The 15,643-nt window shown below is 37.4% G+C and overlaps 2 protein-coding genes across 2 annotated transcripts in view; one reads left to right on the forward strand and one right to left on the reverse strand.

Moving 5' to 3' along the window:
• The first annotated feature begins 82 nt into the window (after positions 1 to 82).
• Positions 83 to 13,590, forward strand: OSGEPL1 (O-sialoglycoprotein endopeptidase like 1). The gene is made up of 9 exons (XM_060016447.1): positions 83 to 160; positions 1,481 to 1,721; positions 5,654 to 6,041; positions 6,829 to 7,033; positions 7,110 to 7,258; positions 8,385 to 8,515; positions 8,639 to 8,710; positions 10,166 to 10,272; positions 11,804 to 13,590. Exons 2-8 carry the CDS (start codon positions 1,501 to 1,503, stop codon positions 10,242 to 10,244), a joined length of 1,245 nt encoding a protein of 414 aa, XP_059872430.1. The 5' UTR covers positions 83 to 160; positions 1,481 to 1,500; the 3' UTR covers positions 10,245 to 10,272; positions 11,804 to 13,590.
• Positions 13,591 to 13,656: 66 nt separating this feature from the next.
• ANKAR (ankyrin and armadillo repeat containing) overlaps positions 13,657 to 15,643 on the reverse strand; it is an 85,995-nt gene continuing 84,008 nt past the window's right edge. Inside the window, exon 23 of the mRNA XM_060016449.1 lies at positions 13,657 to 14,234. Within this exon, the coding sequence (XP_059872432.1) occupies positions 13,990 to 14,234 (245 nt within the window). The 3' untranslated portion in view covers positions 13,657 to 13,989. The remainder of the gene's footprint in view (positions 14,235 to 15,643) is intronic.

Below are 15,643 nucleotides of genomic sequence, written 5' to 3' on the forward strand. Positions count from 1 at the left end.
GGGGAATACCAGCTGACCCTGGCGACGGGACGCGGGCTCCGTGTTGATGACATCACTTCCGGGGCGACAGGTTCGGGCTTCCTTGCACCTAGGAAAGGGCGGTCGATCGGCTTTGCTGCGGAAAGTAGACGAGTACTAGTTACTGTCGTTCACGAGGAAGGTGGGTGAAACAGCTCAGCCCTCTCTCCATTGATGCTTTCGCGCGCCTGGAAAAGCGGTTCCAGTCAGAGTCCCTCGCCTTAGAGCAGAGACCAGCGCTGGCCAAGTGCCCAGGGTTCGCTTGGGATCCTTCCTGGCCCGAACGAGGAGGGCTTCGCACAAGCCTCCTTGGCTGGATTTAGTGACTATAAGTCTAATTTCTCGTGGCGCGTCTGTTGGGGCTGCATCCTCTGCAGGGGTCCTCTGTGAATACGTCGCTTATCTCTAATCCCTGGATGCCCTCTGCTCCTGTGGAACAATAAAAGTTCCAATATTCGCTCTTTTATTTTTTTCCATTTTGTCCATTAGTGTGATAGGGAAAGAGCCTACTTAAATATCTAGAAGGTTCTAGAACAGGTGATTTGGGAGGCATGAGACTAGATATTTGGCAGTGTGAAAAAACCAGGGTGCTTTAATGATGGACTGCTGTTATTGGGGGCAAAGAGGATTTGGGGAGATCCCTATTATGATAAATCTGTGGCAAAAATGGAGATTTAATTCAAACAATTGTAATTAATGGATAAAATAGGTATTAGGTTACGGTCGTTTTAGTTGAGATGCTCTTTTAAAATGAGCTTTATGAGGGCTTCCCTGGTGGCGCAGTGGTTGAGACTCCGCCTGCCGATGCAGGGGACACGGGTTCGTGCCCTGGTCCGGGAAGATCCCACATGCCGCGGAGCGGCTAGGCCCGTGAGCCATGGCCGCGCAGGCAAAAAGATGAGCTTTATGAGAACACTTGTTTCTAAACTTAGACCACTAAATCTTACTTTGTGTTTTATGTGAACTATTGTTTTCCGACCAAATGATTAAATTTTTCTTTTGAAAGGTGTTTCTAGGAAATGGAATGCATTGATTTTCATCAGTTCCATTTTGCCCTTACTGATTTTTTTTAAACCACATTTTGTCTTAATTTTAGCTATAAAAAATGAATAGCACTTTTCCAAAGACTATCCATGCAGCTGTTGTACTGTAACATTAGCTGTTTTATAAAGAATAATCAATAGTTTGGTAAGAACAGCATGCAAGTAATAGTAATAATAAAAATTTTATATCTAATTTCCCGTTTTCCCTCTTAAAGAGCATTATATTCATTCATACTGTTATTTATATTAACAGATTTCTACAGACTAAAATTTTTTGCTAACTTTTACAAACCTTTCCTAAATTTTTATAAAACTATATATTGAAAAATAAACCAAGTTTTTGGAATTTTGCTTTACTGAATGGGCTAGTGGCTAATGTCAGTTCCAAATAATAGTTTGTTTCTTTAATTCTTTTCCAGGAATTATCTATACAGTAAATATGCTAATATTGAATAAGACAGCAGGAGTTTTTTCTAAACCATCAAAAAGGAATATGTATGAATTTCTAAGAAGTTTTAATTTTCATCCTGGAAAACTATTTCTTCATAAACTAGTTTTGGGAATTGAAACCAGTTGTGATGATACAGCAGCTGCTGTGGTGGATGAAACCGGAAATGTTTTGGGAGAAGCAATACATTCCCAAACCGAAGTTCATTTAAAGTGAGTAGACATTATCTCGGTAGTTTCCACTTTTTTTTGGAAAAATAAAATGAAATAATTTTTTTTTGTATTTATTACATACAAAAGTTAAATTTTAAGAACTAATTTCTTCTTTCATGCAAAAGTTTCTAATAACTGCCGTAGAAAACCTTAAACCCCTCAACCTGGCTTTTAAGGAGCTCCACAATAAGGTCCCAACCTTAGCTAATCCTGTTGCCAAAAAGAAACTAAACTCCAATATTTATCCATGATTTCCCCTCATGCCTTTTTCTCTTTTGTCCACCTGTTATGTTTCATGGTCTCAACTGAAGTCCTAGGAAAGTATGACCTGACTTCTAGCTTGTGTTAATCACTGCAAAAGAAAATCCTATTCACATTTACACATATAATTCATATTGGTACTTAAATAACAATATACTGTTGTATTAAAGCACAGAATGGTGCCAGGTTTATAAACTCAGATTTTTCCAGAGGGCCACCAGGCAGGTTACATAAATAGGTAGGCTGGGTATAATGTGGAAAATATCTATAGGTCACTACTCAGCTCCAGCCAGTTGTTGCCATGCAAGAATGTAGGCCTTATGTTATTTGATTATCAGAATTTTCAAGAGAAAATGGAAATCCAGAATGTTACGGTAATATCTCCCAGATTTTAAAAATTAGTAGGTAATTCAAATATATTAAAATACCATACAGTTCAGATATGCTGTCAAGCCATTAATTTACAACATCTGAATAGTGAAAAAGTTTGGTGTTTTGAGATCACAAACCTGTGTGTGAATCATGAATTAGTGATTGGTATTGGTTCTGACTTGGGAAGTTCCTGATCCTCTCTGATTCTGTTTTCACATCCATAAAATGGGAAAGATAATGTCTATCTTATAGGATTGTGGGGTGCATAATAGAAATAATACAGAATATTAGAAATAGTATACGTGAAGAGGCAGAGTAGGCCTCTGATGGTTACGTATTATATGAAAGGGACTGTGTTAGGTCTTAATAAGGCACAGTGAAATACTAACAAGTCCTTGCCTTTAAGAAGCTTAACCTAATCTTTGAGACATGTTATGTAGACCTACAAGGAAAGTTAGCAGTGCAAGGCAGCATAAAGTGAGTATCAAAGAAGTAGTGCAGACAATAACTTATTACCATGCCTCAGTTTTACAGTTCTTTCATTATTTTGGGGTGTATTGGACATTTGAACATGTAAATGTTAGCTGCACAGAAAGGCCTACCCTAACCACTTAATCTAAATTAGGTACTCCCACCCTGTTTATTCTATATACCATATCCTGCATATTTTCCTCATAATTCTTTTCATAATTTTTATGTTTGTTTACTTATGTACAGTCTTTCCCCCAATAGACTCTCAGCTCCATGGTGACAGGGGCTGCGTCTGTATTAACCACTACACTATGCCTAGTGCCCAGCATAGCACATGACGTGTTGCAGGGGTCAGTGGCCTTGAGAGATAGTTAGGCCTTCAATGAAAGAGGATGGAAAGAATATTGTAGGCTGAGAGAGCATCACTGGCAAAGGCAAAGAGGTGAGAAGGTACTGGGCAAACAGTTTAGCTAGCGCGTGAGTCACTTCAGAGGAATATATAGGCAAATAAACTATTTGGTACCATCTCCTCAGCGCATCTCATTATTTATTGAATACCTACAATTGCAAGGCAGCATCTAGGCACTGTGGGTACATATATATGATCCTTTCCTCTGAGCAGCTTACCATATAAAGTGGTTTACATTCTGGTTCAGCCACTGACTAGTTTTTTTTTTTTTTTTTTGCGGTACGCGGGCCTCTCACTGTTGTGGCCTCTGCTGTTGCGGAGCACAGGCTTCGGACGTGCAGGCTCAGCGGCCATGGCTCACGGGCCCAGCCACTCCGCGGCATGTGGGATCTTCCCGGACCGGGGCACGAACCCGTGTCCCCTGCATCAGCAGGCGGACTCTCAACCACTGCGCCACCAGAGAAGCCCAGCCACTGACTAGTTTTGAGACCTTGCACCATTTTCTATGTCTTAGTGTCCTTATCTGTGAAATGGGGATAATAATGACAACCAGCTTATAATATTGTTGTGAAGGTTAAATGTGAATTCTTTTAAAGCATTTAGTGCAGTCTTGACAAATAGCAAGGGCTCAAAAAAACCTACCTATTACTAGTAACAATAGTACTTCTCTTACTAGTATAAAGTGAAGAAGGCAGATAGGTAAATAGGTCATTGTAAAACAGCATGGCAAGTGCAATAATAGAGGATTGCTTGGAAGAGGAGTTCTTTCTTTCGAGCCAGAGACCTGAAGGACAATCTTGACTTCTCCCTCACCACTCTGTACCCAAATCAGTCACCTAGTCATAGTAAATCTACCTCCCAAATATTTCTTGAAACTTTTCCTCCCACTTTCCACTTAGTTCAAGCCCTTATTGTCTCTTGCCTGGACTCTTGGCTCCAGTCTTGAGGCTAAATGGTTTCACTGCCTCTTTATTAGCTTTGTTCTTTAATCATCCACTTTCCATACTGTCTACAAATTATTATTTGATTATTAATTAATGATTTTATTAATCATAATTAATTCTTTGAGAATAACGCCATGGTCTTATTCATCTCTTCTGTCTCTGATGCTTAGCATAATCCTTAGAAGATAATACATAGAAGAGGCACAGAAAGGAAGGGGAGTAGGCAAGTGGGAGGAGGAAGAAATGAGTAGGAGGGAGAGGATTTGGATTTAAAGTCTCCCAAATTCCAAGAAAGTAAAAGCTTTTGAGTAGGTGAGTGATGAGGTCAGCACTGTGCTTTTTTTCTGGCAACACCATACAGAACAATTCCAAGGATCAGAGAATGTATCTAGGGAAGTACAGTTAGAAGGCTTTGAATAGACTGAGTTAATGAGAGCTTTTCGAACTTGGTGGTGGCAGTGGGACAGTGCTGACCTTATCGATGGTGATAAACTTAATTAAATGTGGAAAGTAAGGGAAAGAAAGGAGATAAAGATAAGCCTGGAAACCCAAGTGATTAGGAGGTTATTGATGCCATTAACAGAATTGAGGAATATAGGAGAAAAAGTCTCTTTGAAGAATTAAGGAAAATGGTATTATATTATGGATGTGTTGAAATAAGATCATTTCTTTTAAATATTGCCCTCATTGACTGACACAGTACATATTTTAACTATTAAATATTCATTGAATGCCGTGTATTATAGATCTTACAACATCAATATTTGAAGGGGTTTTTTTTGAGATTAGAGGTATATCTTGCAGACTCTCTATATTTTTGCTCTGCCTCTCTGATCAGTCACATGCTGGCTAATTTTTTGCTAACAACTTTGCCTTCTAATTCTTTATTCTTGACATTTGGAGTGGTCATCCACTGCTTGTCCTATATGGACCAAAAATCAAAATTACCAATCCAATTAAAGACTGGATTCCCAAACTTTATTTCAGGATTTCAAGCTGTCTGCTGTCCTACCATGAGCTCAAGTGCAGTGTGTTTAAAAATAAACTCGTCTTCTTCACAAAACTGTCTTCATGTTTCTCTCTGTTAGTATTTCTTTTCTTCCAGTCAGATAGATTAATTTTCCTAAAATCCAGTTTTATCCTGTCCTTTCCTTATTCAAGACTCGTTCCTTAGAATGCTTCTCAAAATTATTTTGGTGATTTCATTTATCAAGAAACAAATCCATAGGAGTTTGTTGTATACAGTTTTGAAAAGTTAGAGACATTAAATAACATCCTTAATCACTGCATGGTGAGTTCTTATAATGTACTGTACATTATAAGGCACACATAATTTGAAAATACTTGACTTACTAATGTGTTTAGCTATATAATGGTTAATTTGAAAACATGCCTTCAGCCATAATATATACTTTTTCTTTCTCTATTTTTATAATCTTAAAATTATAAAAAGCTGTTTTTTTTATATCTTTCAGAACAGGTGGGATTATTCCTCCAGTAGCTCAACAGCTTCATAGAGAAAATATTCAACGCATAGTGCAAGAAGCTCTCTCTGCCAGTAAAGTCTCTCCAAGTGAACTCTCAGCAATTGCAACTACCATAAAACCAGGACTTGCTTTAAGCCTGGGTGTAGGCTTATCATTTAGCTTACAACTGGTAGACCAGTTAAAAAAGCCCTTCATTCCCATTCATCATATGGAGGCTCATGCACTTACTATTAGGTTGACAAATAAAGTAGAATTTCCTTTTTTAGTTCTTTTGATTTCAGGAGGTCATTGTCTTTTGGCATTAGTTAGAGGAGTTTCAGATTTTCTGCTTCTTGGAAAGTCTTTGGATATAGCGCCAGGTGACATGCTTGACAAGGTAATTAAGAATTAATATCTCTATTCTTTTTTGTTAAGGTGTCTATTTCAGCTAAATAGTAATAGATACACTACTGCTATTCATCTAAATATTTCTGAATAATATATTAGACTAAAAAAACTTATGTGCAGTAGTAAACAAAAAAAGAGTAGTACATAATTTTATAAAAGATCCCTTCTTACCCATTCTGAATAAAATGATATGAGGTTTACATCAGTATATAAAGGCTCAAATAGTTTGTATATACACTTTTTTTAATCAAATAATATATGAAAGAAAGTGCTTTGTGAAGTGTAATGTACCTTTAAAAAGTGAAATAAGAGGATATATAAAGATAACATAAGGACATTAAAGATGCACAAAGTTCTATTATTAAATGTTACAATTGCTGACACCACTGACAAGCAGATTTCTTCTCCTTTGTTTTAGAATCTTAAAGCCTACTGCCTTATAAAAAAAACCTGTTGCCAACAGCTGAAATGATTGGAAGAAATAGGACAGGTTCTTATTTTTGAAGTTCATCATTAAGCAGTCATTGTCATTTTCAAACCTATTTTCCATCCCCAGTAGAAGAGCAAAAGTAGATAGGAAGGCAGTGATTGGCCACTATTGATCAGGTTGTCAGAAACAGCAAGATTGTCTGTCTTGACTGACCACCAGTTCTGGTCCATGTTTGTAAAAGTATTGCATGTCTTATTCACCCAGGGTAAAATTCATTTCCTTTGCACCCTGGTTTCAAAATGTACAGTTTCATGACATTACAAAAATTTTTGTTTGTTTTTGATAGGTAGCAAGAAGACTTTCTTTAATAAAACATCCAGAGTGCTCCACCATGAGTGGTGGGAAGGCTATAGAACATTTGGCCAAACAGGGAAATAAACTGCATTTTGATTTCAAACCTCCCATGCAACATGCTAAAAATTGTGACTTTTCTTTTTCTGGACTTCATCACATTATTGATAAGATGATAATGCAAAAGGAAAAAGAAGAAGGTATATTTCTAATTAGTAAAGTTGGACAAATAAGTAATACTGGATTGTACCTAAAAATACCTGCTCATTCCTGCAGGTATTGAGAAGGGGCAAATCCTGTCTTCAGCTGCAGATATTGCTGCTGCAGTACAGCACACAGTAGCCTGCCACATTGCAAAAAGAACACATCGTGCTATTCTATTTTGCAAGCAGAGAGACTTGTTATGTCAAAGTAATGCAGTACTGGTAAGTTTTGTAATTTTAGAATAGTAGTAATCCTTTACAGTATGTTACTTTTCTTCCCAGAGATTAATTGACCCTAAGCATAGGATGAAAAGATCTTTATGCCATATGCTATCGCAGACAGTATGAAATCACGTAGAATAAAAACTAACAGCCATTGGGATTTCCCTGGTGGTGCAGTGGTTAAGAATCCGCCTGCTAACACAGGGGACATGAGTTCGAGCCCTGGTCTGGGAAGATCCCACATGCCGCGAAGCAACTAAGCCCGTGCACCACGACTACTGAGCCTGTGCTCTAGATCCAGTGAGCCACAACTACTGAGCCCACGCGCCTGGAGCCCGTGCTTCGCAACAAGAGAAGCCACCGCAATGAGAAGACCTCTCGCCGCAACTAAAGAAAGCCCACGTGCAGCAACGAAGACCCAATGCAGCCGAAAATAAATAAATAAATAATTCAAAACAAAACAAAACTTTTAACAACCATTCCCTGTACAGGCCTGGCAGCTTTATAGGACATCTGTACAGCCTGTGCGGCAAAAAAGTTCAAGGCTGCATCTTATTGAATTTAAAAGAGGGTTTACAGTATGAAACAAAATGCAGTATAACTGCTGTCATTATTGAAGGAAAAATAGGCTGTTTCCTTCAGATTTATGTTCCTTTGATGAAATCCCTTTAAATGTGCTTAAAAGCCTTGATAAATTGCCTGTGTATCTTAAACTTCATTCTTTGGAAAATTGTAAAGCGAGAAAAATATTTAAATGGTAGGTTCACAAAATGGAATATTACACAAATATCAAAGGTAATAGTTTAAGAATTATGTAGTAAAATGAAAAAAAATACTTATAAGTGAAAACTGCAGGGTCTAAAATACTGTACTATGATTGTAATGAGAAAAGGGTTAGAAGAAAATACAAAAATGAAAGTGATCATATGGTAATATTGAAATTGTTGGTGACTTTTGTTTCCTTTGCAAATGTTTATTATATAGATATATCACTTGCTCATTACCCACCTACCAAAATGTGATATTGTCTTATTGTATAATGCTGGTAATTTCCCCGGGTTTAGCTCACAGCTTAGCTCATATTCATGTGTGATATTGTTAATTTTGGTTTTCTCAACTTTTTCAGGTTGTATCTGGAGGCGTTGCAAGTAACTTACATATCCGAAAAGCTCTGGAAATCGTGACAGATGCAACACAATGCACTTTGTTGTGTCCTCCTCCCAGACTGTGCACTGACAATGGCGTTATGATTGCGTGGTAAGCCATGGATGTTTGTGCTTCACTCATAATTATGTAAATATTAATTGCCATTTCATCATGCTAAATTTTCTTCCTTTAAATCTTGGGCTAGTTATTTTATTTTTATTGATTCTTATTTAGGAATGGTGTTGAAAGATTGCGTGCTGGCTTGGGCATTTTACACAGCACAGAAGGCATCCGCTATGAGCCAAAGTACGTGGTACCATTCATAATCTTTATGCAAGTTGCATTGTAAAAGTCAAAGCCTGGATTTTGCTTTTATATTTGAGGTTTTCATTGACACTCTGGTGGTACTTGAAGAAAGAGTACATTAATTTTTTTCATTTAACCTAAGCGTTAGATACCTTATAAGAAATATTTTTGTTATAGCTTAAATTATATAAATGTTGACAAAGCATAGGTTAGAAACAGGCAGTGGGTAAGGATGATGAATTCCCTCATTGGGGACCAGAATGGAAACCATGTCCATGACCTGGACTTTTGCAGTGTTAGGACCATCTCAGCATCAGCTGCCGTGCTGGAAACTTAAGGAAAATGTGCAAGAAGCATTCAGCTGGGAGACTGGGTTGTGAGTATACTTCTCCACAGGCAGCTGAGAAATGGCCAAAAGATAGCTGTTTTCTGCAAGCCTTATTTCCTCTCCCAAATCAAAGTTCCTAGGAGTAGCACAGTTTTTCAATTTGTTATCAAGTTCTGGTCTTAAGCTAATTCTGGAATAGTAAAAACAGTAAAGCATGATTATGTTTCATAATCTAACAATTCTATTTTCAACAGTGTTTCATCTGCTGTTTTAAACTTTTCAGCATTTTAGTACATAACTATACCTACGTGAACCATAGACTATTAAGGCTGATCATAAATGAACAGTTTAGTTAGTAGTGACTGAACTACTAGTAGAAAGAATCCCTTAAGTTGATGGCCTAGCCTCAGGTAGAATCTACCATCTGATCCAACACTGCCTTCTTGTGGGCAGTGTTGAGGCTGGAGATGATGGCTTTTTTTAGGTTGGGGTCCATTTGAAGCTTTGTATAGGGCAACATTGTACAAAAGCAGAAATCTGAGGCCAAAAGTATTTACTGAGGAAGAACAGAGAAAGAGGGTAGGATCTAAGACCTCTCCTGCCACCAGTGACAAAGGAAGGTAGAAAAGGAGCAAGCTAGCTTTTGAAACCTGGAGAATTTCTGAAGTTAGAATAAATGCAGGTCTGACTTTGTATGGTAAACTGTTTTTACCCTGTTAGCTTTGTAGAGCATTATAAGGCAACTTTTTGTTATTTTTTTCTGTTTCAAGTTTTTATTTATTTACAGTATTTGAGAGAGAACTCTTTCAAAAACATCTCAACCCCAAACTCATTGAATTGTATGCATTAAATATGTATAGCTTTTAACATGTCAATTATACCTCAAAGTGGTTTTAAAAAATTGTCCAATTTAGATTTCTAGCCTTCCTTCACCCATTATTCTGGTTTGAGGTCCTATTGTACTTTTATGGATTCAAGAACCACCATCACATATAGTCAGTTATTCACTAGATACGTATATTGTTTGTCAGAATTCTAAGCAGATAGTTTGCAGAGCTAGTAACAGATCAGTAAACAAATAATGTAAAATAATTTGAAATAATGTGATTTGTCTGATTTTGATGCAGATGTCCTCTTGGAGCAGATATATCAAAAGAAGTTGGAGAAGCTGCCATAAAAGTACCACGATTAAAAATGAAGATTTGATTTTTGCTTTTCAAAAATATCCCTAAAGGTAGTAGTAAAGTTTTGATTTTTTTGTATATCAAATATATAATACTAATTGTTCATCAAGACTTTCTTTGTTATCCTTTTTATGTTTGATGGTTAACCTGCTCTTCTGAGAGACTATAATAATATGTTATAGTCTTATAAGGGAGTATAGGTTTTTTTTTATCAAAAACCAAATAAAACATCTTGTGGGAAAAAGAATATACTGATATTGGCAAGTAGAAAGAAAAACCTTGGAAAAAATATAGCAATTCTGCTAAATCCTGGCCCCATATTATACAGGCATAGATCTTTACCCCCCTTTTTCATATCAGGATATATTAGCCTGACTTTTCTAATGAGAGAGCAATTTTAGAAAGGTAGCCAGGTCAAAGTCATGTCAACTCAAGAATTCTAAGTCAAAACAAAAGAATATATGTTAGTAATTATAAAAATATATATATTATTCGGTATCTTCTCTGGAGCAAATGGGATTTCTATACATTTCTTAAAATGGGATTTTAAGAAATATGACATTTTAAGAAATATGACACCAGGGAAGCATGGGCTTCCCTGGTGGCGCAGTGGTTGAGAGTCCGCCTGCCGATGCAGGGGACACGGGTTCGTGCCCTGGTCCGGGAAGATCCCACATGCTGCGGAGCAGCTGGGCCCGTGAGCCATGGCCGCTGAGCCTGCGTGTCTGGAGCCTGTGCTCCGCAATGGGAGGGGCCACAACAGTGAGAGGCCCGCGTACCTCAAAAAAAAAGAAAAGAAATATGACATGCAAGTAATCCCTCGAGTGTATATTGTACTTTTTAGTTGGCCACATATATTCACATTCATTATTTTAGAAAGTATATTTAATCAGTGAAAATATATGAGGTGAAAAGGGCTGTTTTATTTTTGGGTAATGTCCTTTGACTCTGACTTTTACTGCAGATATCATAACAGTTTATGACTTTTTTTCTGCCCAGATTAAAATAACTGAATGTACTGTCCTTTGAATATAAGGATGATACTACTAACTATTTAATGTCCTTTGAGAGATTTTGCTATGTTACATCATCCATACTGGATCAAATTGTTAATTTTCTAATCAGTGACTTGCTTTATTGAGAAACTAGAGGTTAAGGATAAAAACCTAGAATGAAAAGATTTCTTATTTTAATCCTTCCTTATGGTGACCTTCCCTTTTGGGAAATTCCATAAGTAATTCTTTTTTCTAGAATTGTGATCGTAGGATATTGCTTTATGATCCTCCATTTTATCCTGGAAGTATAATTTATATGAGAGAACATATAGAAACAGCAACATTTATAAAGCTTACATTCTTTGATGTTGAGGTATAGGTATGATGTAATTGGTTTGTAACTATAATTTAGAAGAAACTATTAGTTTGTGAATTCACCTTTTACATTTGGATTTGTATTCTGTATCATGTGAATCTAAATTCACAGAAAGTGTATTTCCTTTGACTGTTACAATAAGAGTGCATATAAACTAATGAAGAAAATTGACCAAAATTTTTTCCCACCATCACAAATTTTATAAAATAGGAATATCGGGCTTCCCTGGTGGCGCAGTGGTTGAGAGTCTGCCTGCCAATGCAGGGGACACGGGTTCGAGCCCTGGTCTGGGAGGATCCCACATGCCGCGGAGCAACTGGGCCCATGAGCCACAACTACTGAGCCTGTGCATCTGGAGCCTGTGCTCCACAACAGGAGAGGCCGCGACAGTGAGAGGCCCGCGCACCGCGATGAAGAGTGGCCCCTGCTCGCCGCAAGCAGAGAAAGCCCTCGCACAGAAACGAAGACCCAATGCAGCCAAATAAATAAATAAAATAGGAATATCTATAATCTAAGTTCTTAAAATTTCAAAGTATCAAAACTATTCCAGATGCTACAAACACACATGTCAAAATTAAGTTCATGATATAAATCAGGTAAACTACAAATAAAAAAAACAAGCAAATTCTGGAAGCATTCCATATATTTAGGTCTTTCAGTATTTAGCCAGAAGGAAGGAAGAGAAAGGGAGAAACATTGAACTCTATGTTGGTAAGCATGTGTGCCAGTTAGCTTATAGTACAGGTAAGAGGCAGGCAATTTGCTGAAACTCTCTATATATTGAGGCCTTTCTCATCTTATGTATAATTTTTAAAAATAAAAAGCAAGTGCAGGGTAATAAACATAATCTGTACTTTGGGGCTGTACTTAAGGAGAAATACTGTAAAGTTTTAAGCGTGGTAGGTTGGCCCGGCTAGGCCTAGATACTCAGGAAATGTCTGTTATTGAATGCAAAAAAACCCTGATCATCAACTTTGAAACCACCTGAAGCCAGTTTTAAAGCTCAAAGTTTGCTGTCTAAAGGCTTTTATCTTTTGAATGTCTAGAGAGGCTTAATGTTTCCAATGATATGAATTAACAGTGCTGAATAAATGACACAGGTTTGTATCATTTGAATTATTTATCCCTTTCTAGTATAAAATATGCCATTCTTCTCAGAATTCCACCAGGAATTTGTGACTCAGAGCTATTAAGATAATTTTGAATCAGATTTGAAGATTAAAGAGGTCTCTTATTGTACAGTGGTTAAGAACACAGGCTTTGGACTGTGGCACACAGAAAGCCCTGAGTACCTGTAGCTGCAGTCACCACCATCATTACTGTTACGTTAAGGCATGTTGGAGAAAATAACTGCTAATTAATGTATGTGTTCACTGCAGCCCAGGTAGACTATAGAGACAATTGAGCAAAGTGGACAGAGAAAAACAGTGGCTCTTTAAAGGACCCACTGAAACCTAGTTAGCTTTTATATCAAATCCATTTGCTGCTGTATGTGAGAAGCAGACATACATCAAAACTTGCACCTACTGGAAACAATACTGGTTGGGCAAAGACATCACATGATTCTAAGCCACAAAGAATGTCATCTATTCCAGCTGCAAACCAAAGATACTCTGTACATATGGAGAATGGTCAACAGTGGTGGCCACACTTTTTAGCCATACTTTTGTGCTTGATGGGAAATGATTTCAGATTTTTCTTTAGTAAAATGTTTTTAAAAGCATACATTTCAGATTTTAGAAGACTCGTGTACCTGTAGTATTTATCATTAAATATCTTAAGGTAGTACAGTGAGTGTTAACATGTAGGCTACTTTGAATCAGGTCTTTTTAGCCCAGCATACCAATTTAAAAATGTTTCTTATTTTAAAATGTTTCTAACACTTGATATATACACTAATTGTGCCACTTGTGTGAGTTGCTATATCTTAATAGTTTTTTTTTTTTCTTTATTTTTCTTTTCTTCGCTGTATGCAGGCCTCTCATTGTTGTGGCCTCTCCCGTTGTGGAGCACAGGCTCCGGATGCGCAGGCTCAGCCGCCATGGCTCACGGGCCCAGCCGCTCCGCGGCATGTGGGATCCTCCCGAACCAGGGCACGAAGCCAGGTCCCCTGCATCGGCAGGAGGACTCTCAACCACTGCGCCACCAGGGAAGCCCCTATATCTTAGTAGTTTTAAGTGCAGGCATTCTATTAGAGAAACTTCTACTTATTTTTTGAAACCATATTTCTGACCTGATGTTAAATTCCAGTAGACATGCTAAGGAAAATTTGTTAAGTATCAATATCAAGAACTTCCATTCAAAAAGATTACTCAGTTATGTATATTTTACCACAATTAAAAATAAAAAATTTTAAAAGATTGCTCAGGAATCCTTTTACACTAAAATGTTTTTAATTAGCCTTCTGCAGGCTCCGGATTAGCTTTCTGTACATGTTTCCCAAGTTGGCTCAAAAGCACTATTCTTGGTCTTGATACAGTTGTGATATCTGATGAAATTGCAGATGAAAAGGAAAAACTACTGTGAGAAACAGTGGTCTTTTTTGTTTTGAAGAGTCCCATGAAGTTAGTTACAGGAGGTATAAAAGTCAAAGAATCTCTTGGTTGAATTTTGGGTTTTAATTTTCTTCGATGCTCTTTCCCTAAAAATTAGAGAGCCACAATTAAGTGCCTCTTTCTTAAGCCTAAGAACCCTAGGTATAGTCTCATTGCTTTTAGTTCTATATATTTCTGTTTTCTTCACTAAAACATACTAAGAGAACAGATCAGTAGCTTCCAGACTTTGAGATGATGCCAGAGTGCAAAAATCTGTGGGGATCAACATACAGTTGCCAACTTTTTATTAGGCCAAGTTGGCACTAGTGAAAGAACAAATGCCAGCTACTTTAAACATCGTTTTGTAAAAGATGGGATATTTTAATGTCAATAGAAAGTGTAAAAGGCATTATCTCAAAATGGAGGACTTTACTTGAATGAAATTAACTTTATAAGAAATTTGATTGTCCTTATTTTTTCTTATGTTACCACAAACCTGTGAAAACTTTATCAGACCGTTACTGGTATACATATTGTTATTCACAAACCAATATTAAAGTGAAGGAATAATGGAACTGACTTTATTCTTTTATGTAAATTACTCTTACACTAAAGAAGCTATACAAAAACCAGATGTTCTTCTACCCATGATATTCAGCAATAATAGCCTCCCACACATACTTAGCTTCCCTCATATCTCCCTGAATAAATGAAGTTCTTTCCTCTCCTTTTCTTTTCTTTCTTTTTTTTTTTTTTTTTTTTGCTGTACGCGGGCCTCTCACTGTTGTGGCCTCTCCCGTCGCGGAGCACAGGCTCCAGACGCACAGGCTCCAGACGCGCAGGCTCTGCGGCCATGGCTCACGGGCCCAGCCGCTCCGCGGCATGTGGGATCCTCCTGAACCAGGGCACGAAGCCGTGTCCCCTGCATCGGCAGGTGGACTCTCAACCACTGCGCCACCAGGGAAGCTCCCTCTCCTTTTCTTATTCTCTCTCTTTCCATTTGTGACTCCAGCAAAGTGATCTTGATTTCAGAAGGTTCTATTTTTGCTTTTGACAGTAAGGTAATATACCAAGTAAGACTGATTTTGGTCCTATACTATGCACGCATGAACAAGCACTAAGCATATACATAAAACCAGTAAGTAATTTATTTTCCCCATTACGTGTCTGATAGGAATTGATGAGTAACATTATAAGATCTAGACTCTGATCTCGCAGGCCTAGGCCACTCAGCCATCATCTGCCAACTTTGTATAAAACTACATAGTATCAGTGGAAACAGTGTGGTCTCTGCCCTAAGAACTTATAATATACACAAGTTGTACATGAAACAGAATAATAGCAAGATCGTAATTAAAGTCATTTACATGTGGGGAAAAAGCAGAGAGGGATTTCTGTCAAGTGATATTAGTAGGGAAGTCTTAAAGGGAATGATTAACATGGGCTTGTAAATGGGAAGATATTTTAGGTATATAGAATTAAAAAAGCATAAGTTTACAGGTAAACATGATTTTTG

The sequence above is a fragment of the Delphinus delphis genome, chromosome 7 (genome assembly GCF_949987515.2).
Source record: "Delphinus delphis chromosome 7, mDelDel1.2, whole genome shotgun sequence".
In the NCBI taxonomy this organism is placed as follows: Eukaryota; Metazoa; Chordata; class Mammalia; order Artiodactyla; family Delphinidae; genus Delphinus; species Delphinus delphis.

Excerpts from the sequence above, each read along its gene's own strand:
- OSGEPL1 (XM_060016447.1), top strand. The coding sequence starts at position 1,501 with ATGCTAATATTGAATAAGACAGCAGGAGTTTTTTCTAAACCATCAAAA. Across the intron at positions 1,722-5,653 it reads CAAACCGAAGTTCATTTAAA|AACAGGTGGGATTATTCCTC; the intron begins GTGAGTAGACAT and ends TATATCTTTCAG. Across the intron at positions 8,516-8,638 it reads AATGGCGTTATGATTGCGTG|GAATGGTGTTGAAAGATTGC; the intron begins GTAAGCCATGGA and ends ATTCTTATTTAG.